Genomic DNA, 11,084 nt, shown 5'->3' with positions numbered 1-11,084 from the left:
GCCATTCACACGATAAATTCCTTCTGCTCTTAACTATCAAGTGCTGAGCTAAGGAAAGCATCTACTTCAGCAACTATGACAAAAGATGGAATAAGTTATAAGAAAAACAAGTTGTTTTCTGACAACTTGTTTGTTCTGTACGTAGTCCAGTGTATTTTATTTTTACTAGAATGGTATGGCAGGAGGAGGGGTTATTATAAGACAGTTATCTTTCCTTTATTTGCCAAAAGGCCCAAGAACCATGAGAATAGGTAGAAGATACATGTTATGTCTGCACTGTCCATAAGTCAAATCAGCAATCTTAACTCCTGGTGAAATATGGTTAGGCAGGTCTATAGCTGTGCTCCTAGCCAGACACTCTAGCTAGGCAGCCATACAATGTAAGTAAGAACAATTAAAATATCACTGTCCTTATGATAGTCGTATTTCACTCAATGGTGCAATACTGATTTTTGTAATTCTTGCAAAATAAAACCACTGCACATCCTTGTAGACAAGGGCATAACCCATAAAACCTTGCAGTTCCAGTCTATACTTGTAATTCCTATAATGTCTGTATAGCAGGTATTTTTATAATGAACCAACAACTATTCAAGAGCAGCTGACATATTCATAGGCATCTTCAGATCATCACAATTACAGAATCAACTTTTTTGACTGTGGCCATTAGCGTATACTCAGTGTCCATCACTGCCTCCACTGCTCTGAAAAGACCCCTCTTCTTTTTCTAGTGTCACTCTGCAGCCTTCAATTGAGATGTGACACTGCTGACCGTTCTTGATTCTTGACACTCTTCCTTTGGTTTCTACCACTCTCTTTTGATCCTCTGACCTCTTCCCAGGTACTCTTCTTCAAGACTCTTAAATGATGGTGTTCCTCACAACTCTCTCCTACCCTGTAATTTTACAAACCTCAGGGAGGGGACATCTCTTCAAAAACTCTGAATAATTAAATTAATAAATTTCCTTAGTTTGAACTTCTCTCAAACTCTAGATCAACATACCCAACTGTATACCAAACAGGAATCTCCCCTTAGAGAGTCTACAACCACCTCAAAATCCGGACTAAAATTGAGCTCATCCTTCCTGGTCCATTCCTCCAAGCATAATTCTCCAGTATTCCCTTCTGAGCCAATCCATCTATTCAGTTACCCAAATCAAAGTTCCAAATTGCCCTAAATTCTTTGCCATGACCCTTCTCTGGTCAGTTATCAATTCTTTCAATTCTCCCATTTGTCTCCTCAAAGTTTATCTGTTTCCTCATCTTCATCACACATCATAGCTTCAGTGTTTCAATATTTTTCACCCAGACCCCTATAAGCAGTCTCTTAAGCTCTAAGTTCCAGATTCTTCACTTGAGTTGTCATGATAATTAAATAAAATAATGCAGCTCTATACTGAAGGTGTGACATACAGCAAACACTCAAAAGTTAGACGTTACTAATACTATTCTTACAGAAACACCTAGATTGTAAGTTACTCGAGGGGCTATTTCTTCAATATAAACATGAAAAATAGTCTCCCTAGTAATTGTAACATTTAAACCAACCAACCAATCAATATATATTCTCTACTCCCAAGTCCCCTTGAAAATACCCAAGTCTGGCTCCCCCAAAAAAGTATACCATGTTTCTATGGAAATTGGATCTGTATTATGAGGTTAACAGTTACTAGAGCATCTATACTATACCCAAAAATTTCATGCTCTTTATTTAAAAAGTTACAGTCCCGGTCCGGCCTAGATGACACCAGGGATGACTACGAGAGTTTAAAGTCCAAAGGGAAGGGAGTGTCAAAAGTCAGACCATTATGATGAGTCAAAGGGGAATATTTACACCCCTACAAACAGAGTGGAGTCTTACACCACTCTATAAATGTGAAAGAGCATACATCTACGGGGGATAAAACACACACCTGCTAATTTAAAGCCCTAAATTTCAGCTGGTTTTTAATCAAGGTATTATTTCACTCATAAAAGTAATCTATGTTAGACCACCGTGGTGCTTCATTCTTGGGCTAAGGCTCCTTCTTTAAAAGATCAGAATATTTTCATGTTAGGATTTTGCTTTTTGAAGATCAAGTTCAGAGTTGTTACTGACATACTGATCCTTTGACAAACTGGTGAAACTTTTAAGAAACCATTATTTTAATTCTATTTTAAGGTACTGAATTTAACTCCCTGAAAAAGAACAAATGACAACACATTATCATCACATTTATCACTTAGAAAAAGCTATCAAGTATTTTATTATTTTATTCTACATTATATACAGGTCATAAAAGGCCACAGCAGTTTTTCAACATATAAACCCTTTAAAGTAGAGGGCACTAGGAAGGATAGACAAGTATCAAAATGAAGTCCAGTAACGCAGGCATATACTCAGTGTAGTATTTCTGAGGAGTAACAAAGCAGATACCAAGTCATCCATAGTTAGCTTACAAGTATTCCACAGGTTTTTATAAACCTCTTTGGGATCTGTTAGTAGTCCTAAGAGTCCCCTATTAACACTTATTTTAAGAAATGAAACCAGAATGAAAGAATAATAAGCTTTAGAGGGTATTTTCTAAGTAGTCACTGCGATAAAGCTTCTCCAAGAGGGAAAGCCTCTATTCTATACCATCTTCCACTTCCTCCTCCATCAAGAATAGGAAAGAAAGAAATGGAAGAAATTGTTCAATATTCCAAATTCTACCTGCTTATCTGGAACTTTGCTTTTGTGAGGGGATTCCTTCAAAATGTATTTCAGACCCCTTAAGAATTAGTTTTAGAATTCCTAAACATGCAATATTGCACCCTCCTTGAAATAGTAACTCAAAAACATTGGTTTCTGCTCTGTAAAAATACAATCTTTAAAACTATAACTGGTATCAGCAGATCAATATAAAAAAATACAGTACCATGCTACACTGGTATATTTCCATATTAAGAACTTCAAAATATACTTATCACTGAGACCATAGTCCTTGCATTAGTTTTCAGTCCACTATGAACAATTATCTGCTGCATGTAAACATGTCTAAATAACTATAGATAAAATACATCAATCATAAATTTCTGTAAAAGATAATAAAATATCTTCTTTAAAAAACAAAACAATAATAAGGTATTACTGCATTGTTTCCAATTTTATGAAAATGGAACAACCTTATGGTTGTCGCCAGTCCTGAGTTCATTGTAATAAAAATGGCCCTAGTTCCTGGTTAAAGTCAGCAACCAATCCATTCTCTTCAGTAGGTGTCTTCCAGCACTGCAGGCAAGAGGCAAGCATTTGTTTTAGGTGTTATTCTGTCCATTAATAAAATTATAAACCAGAAACTGACCAGTGCCACAGTACTGTGTTGCAAAGAGTTTTCCATCAGGAGTGGGATCTGAGAAAGCAATTTCTTCTTTACTCAAATATGAGCCATATATAAAATTACTCCTATTAAAAAAATGGGGGGGGGGAAGGGTAAAAAAATTAATATTTTTATCATTAAAATTGGAAAAACCCGTAAAATGCAATTTGACCAGAAAGACTTTTCAGGTAATGTTTATGTTCTAAAAACTGTTGAAAATAACGGTTCACCTAGATTATTAATAATGTGAGGTAAAAAAATTTTTAGGAAAGCAATAACAGTTTTAAAAACATTTACTCAACAATCTTTCATGATAAAAAACACTCAACAACTCAGAATAGAAGAAACCTTCTCAACCTGATAAAGAACATGAAGGAACATTAAAACTAAGGTGCAGACTGAAAAGTGCCTCCCAGAGACCAGGAACAGGGAAGGCGTCTGTGCTCGCACCGCTTCTGTTCAATAGTGTGCTCACTGCAAGCTCGAGCCAGGGCAAGTAGAGAAGGAAAAGAAATTAAAAAGTAGATCAGAAAGGAAGAAATAAAAAACTCCCTCTTTTTGGAGACACTTTTATATGATCTTATATACACATAAATTCTACAGAAGTCACAAAAAAACTATTAGATCTAAATAAAAAGGAATTCTGCAAGGTTGAAGGACACATGATCAATATTAAAAAATTAACTGGAGGTGCCTGGGTGACTCCGTCAGTTAAGTGTCCGACCTCTGCTCAGGTCATGATCTTCCTGGTTGTGAGTTGGAGCCCCACATCGGGTCTGTGCTGACAGCTCAGAACCTGGAGCCTGCTTCAGATTCTGTGTCTCCCTCTTTCTGTGCCCCTCCCCTGCCTGTGCTCTCTCTCTCTCAAAAAATGAATAAACGTTAAAAAAAAAAAACCTTTTTTAATGCAATACTTTTTTTTTTTTTTTTTTACATTTATTTATTTTTGAGAGACAGAGAGAGACAGTGTGATCAGGGCAGGGGCAGAGAGAGAGGAAGACACAGAATCTGAAGCAGGCTCCAGGCTCTGAGCTAGCTGTCAGCACAGAGCCTGATGTGGGGCTCGAACCCATGAACTGTGAGATCATGACCTGAGCTGAAGTTGGACGCTCAAATGACTGAGCCACCCAGGCACCCCTCAAAAAATTTTTTTAATTAGATTTCTGCACACTTGAAATTAATAATCCAAAATGAAATTTAAAAAACAATTCTATTTACAATATCAAAAGAGTATAAGTTTAACAAAAGAAGTGTAAACCTGGAAACTTAAATAAGCCGAAAGACAACCCATGTTTATGAATCAGATCTATTGCTGGTTTTGCAAAAATTAACAAGCTGGTCCTAAAACTATGAAAATGGAAAAGTCACTGAATCATCAAAAGAATCTTAAAATTGAACAAAACTGAAACTGAAGAACTCACACTTCCTTATTTTGCAACACACTAAAAAGCTACCGAACTGAAAACAATGCACTACTGGCGTAAGAACAGACCAGTGGAACCGAACTGAAGAGTCCAGATATCAACCCTCACAATCACTGATCTCCGACACGAGGGCCAAGGCCATTCGATGGAAAAGACTAGTCCGTTTAACAAAGGGTGCTGGGACGACTGGATGCCCGTATGAAAAAAACGAATGAGGCTGGATCTCCTCTCACATCATACACACAGGTTAACTTAAAACGAATCAAAGACCTAAATGTGAGAACTAAAACAATGAAGTCTTAGAAGAAAGCAAGGTATAGATCCTTGTGGCCTTGCACTAGGAAATGGCTTCTTAGGACACCAAAAACACAAATGACAACAGAAAAAGATATATAATTTGGATTTCAGAATTAGACTTTTGTGTTTCAAAGGACATACAAAGATGAAAAGACAGCTAAGAGACGGTGAGAAATATCTGCATGCCCATCAGCTGGATGAGCAGATGAAGAAGTGGTTGGCGTACCTACAGAGTGGAACAGTACTCAGCCATTAAATCAATGAAATCTTGCTATTTGCAGCACCATGGATGTAGCTAGAGTGTACTGTGCTGAGTGAGATACAGACAGACAAATACCATATGATTTAACTCATATGTGGAATTTAAGAAACAAAACAGAAAACTATAGGGGGAATGGGGCAGGGAGGGAAAGGGAAACAAACCATAAGAGACTCTTAAGGACAAAGAACAAACTGAGGGTTGATGTGGGGAGGTGGGTGGGGGGTGATGGGTGTTAAGAAGGGAACTTGTTATGATGAGCACTGGATATTATATGTAAGAGATGAACCACTGAATTCTGCTCCTGAAACCAATACTGCACTATATGTTAACTAACTAAAATTTAAATAAACATTTAAAAAATATATCTACAGATCAAATATATCCGATAAGGGACTTTTCTCCAGAATCTATAACGAACTATTATAATTTAATAAGAAAAAGAAAAGCTAACAATGGACATAGGCTTTGAAATGGCATTTCTCATCAGGCTCTGTGCTGACAGCTCAGAGCCTGGAGCCTGCTTCAGATTCTTTGTCTCCCTCTCTCTCTCTTTCTGCCCTTCCCCCTCTCATGCCCTGTCTCTGTCTCTTAAAAATATACAAACATAAAAAAAAGTTTTTTAAATACTGGATGAAATGGCATTTCTCTAAAGAATATATATATAAATGGCCAATAAGCACATGAAAAGATAGTCATCATTAGCCATTAGGAAAATGTACATCAAAACCAAAATGAAATACCACTCCACACTCATTAGCATAGCTAAAATTAAGAAGACAGATAATAACAGGCGTGAGGATATGGAGCCTCATATTTGGCTGGAGGGATTGTAAAATGTGTAGCTTCTTTGATAAACAGTTTGGCAGCTCCTCAAAATGTTATACAAATAGTTCCTATATGGCCAAACAATTTTACTCCTAGGTATACACCAAGAGAAATAAAAACATGCAAAAATTACCAAGAAATAAAAATACGTAAAAATTTGTACATGAATGTTCACAGATTATTCATAGTAGCCAGAAAATGTAACCAACCCGATATCCATCAACTGATGAATGGATAAATGGAATATGGTGGTAAATGCACACATAGGGGATTATTTGGCAATAAAAAAAGGGATGCAGTACACAGATACATGCTAATACAAACGAACCTTGAAAACATTCTAAATAAAAGAAACCAGTCACAAAAGGCCATATATTATAGGAATCCATTTATACGAAATGTTCACAATAGGCAATTCATTCAGATAGAAAAGAACATTAGTTACTGTCAGAAGGTGGGCGGGGAGAGGGAAATGAGGAGTGACTCCTAATGGGTTGGGTTTGGGGGCACAGTGATGGAAATGTTCTGGAATTAGAAAGTGATGATGGCTGCACAGCTTTCTGAATATAGTAAAACCCACTGACTGTATAGATGAATTTTATGCTATGTAATTATATCTCAATCAGGTTTTTAAAGATTTTTTTTATTTAGCCAAGATACAGACTATTAGAATTTTCACATTGTAATCTTAACAAGGTGAACTGAGTACATAAGAACAAACAATAAATTAAAAAATAGAAACTATCAGTTTTAACAGGAAGCTTACGGTGGCAATCTCACTATCACATAGAACAAATACAAAGGCTAATACTGTTTAATATTTTTATAAACTAGAACCATCTTATGGTTGTTATAACACCTACATTTATAAGATTTAAAGGAGGGGTAGGGCACCTGGATGGCTCAGTTGGTTAAGCATCTGACCGGCTCAGGTCAGGATCTCACCGTTCATGAGTTCAAGCCCTGCATCATGCTTTGTGCTGACAGTGCAGAGCCTGCTTGGGATTCTCTCTCCCTCTCTCTCTGCCCCTCCCCAACTTGTGCTCACTCTTGTTCTCTCTTTCTCTAAGTGAATAAACAAAAATAATTAAAGAAAAACAAATAAAATTGCTTTTCACTTACAAAAAAAAATATTTTGTCCTCATATTTAGGACTATTATTTCAGCAGCTACATTTTCCAGGTTTAGTTTTGAAAGAGCTAGAAATAGACCTGCCGGCTCTCATCATGAAAAGTGTGGGAGCCCTCCTGGATCACTACTTACAATAAAATAGGAGGAAGAGACCAGAAACACATTAAGGCACTAAGATTTCTGGAGCCTTAGGATCTCACAATGATAAATTAATTTGAAAGCTATACCTACAGATAACAGCAGACAGGGATTCTAGGAATAAACAAAAACAAGAGACGGACACTAAAACCTCATCTGCATGATTAATTTGAACCTCCATTCATCTGTTAGCAAAGGTGCTTTATTTAAAAGAACAAAAATAAAACATGTGATCTACTGGAGTCTTTTCCTATATACCTTTAATTTAAAATCAAGCAATAAAAGCAAAAATAAAAACTAGTGAGACTTTATAATTTACAAATAATATTCTTAAATTAAGACAAATTTTCCTAAAAGCTAAATTTCAAAAGAAACTTCTCACATTTACTTGATTTTCTTTAAAATTCTCTGATGTTGAACATAGTTTGAAATAAGTGGGTTATTTCGGCCTAATATAGTTACAAGTAAGTAAAAATGGTTTAATGGTATTTAATAGTGCTTCTTCCCCCTCAGATTAACTTCACATAAAAAACAGATCCAATTCACCAACAATCTTATGCAAATCTTAAGAAGATAAGGGTTCTACATTTAAGATTAACCAAATGCCAATCTTTATAGTAAACATCTGCTGAAATCTTAAAACAACAGAAAATGACTTGAAGAATTACAATCAAGTTACCTCAGGCATTCAATCATGCGAGAAGCAATTTTCTTCCGACGCATCATGCTGAATACCCATATCCGGCTGATCCCACAGATTGCAGGCTCTGGCAATGTTGAGCAGCACCAGGCTTTCTGCCTTTCAAATCTGACTTTTTCTTCTTCTGACCTGATAACTGGAAGTTTCTCTTCTATAACTCTGTAGCCCTAATATATCAAAATTAGAGGGAAAAAATTTGAAATAACAATATTAATTAGCAATTGTCTAGTATTAGCCTTAGTGAAGAGGTTGCTATATGTATCTGGCTTCTTAACAAACTGTGAAGATCACGTATGTTTTTACTCCTACTTTAGGAAATAAACCTGAATCTCCATTCTGTTCTAGTTCACTTACTACTTAGGTGACCATGAGAAGAGTTAACTAATTAAGATTTGAGTTTCTCATCTATAAACTAGAGATATTTATCACCTCTTTCAGAAAACTGTTGAGAAATTAAATAGGGTAATACATACAAAATACCTTGCCATCATGGCTGGCCCAAAATGGCAACTGAATGTTATTTTGTTCTCTACCACCTATATTCTAAGGACCAGCAAAAGCACACCTGAAGAACTCTGCAGTCGTTAGCAACTCTTTCTGTGACTGCTGCCAAGTTTTAGGGTTCACAGCTATGCATGAACTAGGAATAGGGATAGGGATGGCAGAAGAATCAAGAATTTAAATGCTGCTTTCCCCACACTCCCATCTCTTTAAAAAAAAAAACCAAAGTGCTTTAAAAGGCATAGTATCTCCTTTTTCAGCCTATTTGGACAACAGTCAGCCTTCTGATGGGACACGGTACAATCAGACAATACAATGAAGAATAAAAACAAACAACCATCCATTACATAACCATCTTCTAAACACTGCAAAAGTCATTTGTGGAACTAGGCAGAATTGAAATAAAAAAAGAAAACACAAAGGTTTGTACTATGCTAAATTAACTCAATTTCAACGTGGCAAACTCTACAAGTCATTTCATATCAAATTTATGTCCCCAAATTACTTTATCAGCTATTCATTTAAATCAATTTTGTTAAAATAAACAAGATTCATAAAGCTATACAATTTAAGTCTGAATATTTTTAACATATAGAAGTTAATGCAGGCAGACTTGTTTTGACTTTCTTTTGTTCAAAAACTTTATAATAAAACACACATTTGCAGGCAACTATTAACATACTAAAAGACACCAACTGAACGAAAGTCAAATCCAATATGCAATGAGTTAATGAAAAAAACTCAGCTAAAGAAAGACAATTCAAATAAGGTATACCTTCTTTCAATGAGCATGATTAGAGTCCAGAATCTTCTGTTCTCCTGAGTTGGTCTGTTAGTACATAACTTACCCAATGTGAGCATATCCCTTTAAAGGTGATTTTTTAACTTAGTTTTTGTACAATTTGGATCCTAAACACAAACTAAATTCTTACCGAATGCTCAACCAAAGAAGTGGTGATCTACTCTGGGGATGAGCAACTCTTTATAAAGAACCAGGTAGTCTTTTAGGCTCTGTAGGCCACCTGACTTCTGCTGCAACTACTCACCTCAGTCTCTGTAGTGTGAAACCAGCCACAGACAATATGTAAGCAAATTGACATCACTATTTTACAGTAAACTTTTATTTCCAAAAACAGGTTGGGTTTTGCCTTGGGCAACAGTTTGCCAACCTTTGCTTTCTTCCAGTGCTATAGGGACTGAGGCATACATTAGAATCCAACATGGAAACTTCTTCAACAAAATTTTAAGGTACTTTTGAGTTATAAAAATTTTATTTTATATATTAACTTGAGAAACTAATTCTCCTGCCAGATATAGTTCCACTTAATAAAAAATTTCACACAGGAATTCTGACATTTACATGCTTCCTTACATCAAATGTTGTTAAATTTACCAGGATTATGTTATTTAAGATTACACAGTAAACTCTTTAGATACCAAACTACATATGAACACTCTTTAAAAGTCACTTACCCACTGGATATGTTCTGCAATTAGGCAGCCAACTACTTTTTTGTCATTAGAAATAAAGAGAAGTGTTTTAGTTCTGGAATAGCACATTAGTGGAGCCTGTTGGAAACCTAAGTCATTATCAACCATCTCTCTAATCTCGTCAACCTGCCAAATAAAGAAAGTATTTTTTGTAACAATAAAAGCAATGTATAAATGTAAAAATATACTATTACAATTCAGTAAGTTGAGTATATTAGGACATTGTTTAAAGAGTTCCTTGTGGGGGGAAGGGGGCGCCTGGGTGGCTCAAGGAATCAAGCCCCATGTTGGGCTCTGCACTGAGCAAGAGAGCCTATATAAGTTTCTCTCTCTCCTCTCTCTCTCTCTCTCTCTCTCTCTCTGCTCCTACTCTATAAATAAAAATAAAAAAATTTTTAAGTTAAAAAAAAAAACTTCTTTGGAATGATTATGCTGACCTAATTTTTTTCAAGGCCTGTGGAACAATGTGCAAAATGAGGAAAGAACTGGACAATAATGCCAAGACCAGCAGTCTAAAGAACAAAAACAGGGGTGCCTGGGTGGCTCAGTTGGTTGAGCAGCCAACTTCGGCTCAGGTCATGATCTCGCGGTTCGTGAGGTCAAGTCCCATGTCGGGCTCTGGGCTCACAGCTCGGAGCCTGGAGCCTGCTTCGGATTCTGTGTCTCCCTCTCTCTCTGCCCTCTCCTACTCACACTCTGTCTCTCTATCTCTCAAAAATAAATAAATGTTAAAAAAAATTTTTTTTAAATAAATAAATAACATGAACAAAAACAGTGAGAGCGCCGATGATGGACAATAAGAATCTCAAGGCTTCCCATTAGAAGCATCATGGGTTTGAGAATTAGAGAGAACTTCACTGGAATCTTGCCCTGGAAGCCACTTTTCTTTCCAAGCCTTAATTAGTACTCTCATCAGTAAAATGGAAGTGAGAAGAGAGGAAACACGTGTTTATTCCTTATCAACCACTGGCCAGATATTAT

General features: G+C 36.2%; 1 protein-coding gene across 12 annotated transcripts in view; it reads right to left on the bottom strand.

Annotated features, from left to right (window-relative positions):
- Positions 1 to 11,084, bottom strand: part of ESCO1 (establishment of sister chromatid cohesion N-acetyltransferase 1) — an 82,488-nt gene that overhangs the window by 7,969 nt on the left and 63,435 nt on the right. For 6 of the 12 annotated variants that reach the window (XM_029922990.1, XM_029922993.1, XM_029922991.1 and 3 more), the window contains 3 exons: positions 10,086 to 10,229; positions 8,091 to 8,278; positions 2,215 to 3,421 (listed from right to left, as the gene is read on the bottom strand). In XM_029922990.1, coding sequence (XP_029778850.1) covers positions 3,274 to 3,421; positions 8,091 to 8,278; positions 10,086 to 10,229 — 480 coding nt within the window. In that variant the 3' untranslated portion in view covers positions 2,215 to 3,273. Of the gene's footprint in view, positions 1 to 1,930; positions 2,028 to 2,102; positions 2,179 to 2,214; positions 3,422 to 8,090; positions 8,279 to 10,085; positions 10,230 to 11,084 lie in introns of those variants that run through there. The other 6 variants (XR_003902929.1, XR_003902930.1, XM_029922996.1 and 3 more) reach the window with 4 other exon arrangements.

This window comes from Suricata suricatta, chromosome 14 (assembly GCF_006229205.1).
Source record: "Suricata suricatta isolate VVHF042 chromosome 14, meerkat_22Aug2017_6uvM2_HiC, whole genome shotgun sequence".
Taxonomy (NCBI): Eukaryota; Metazoa; Chordata; class Mammalia; order Carnivora; family Herpestidae; genus Suricata; species Suricata suricatta.
This window is presented reverse-complemented; position numbering and strand designations above follow the sequence as displayed.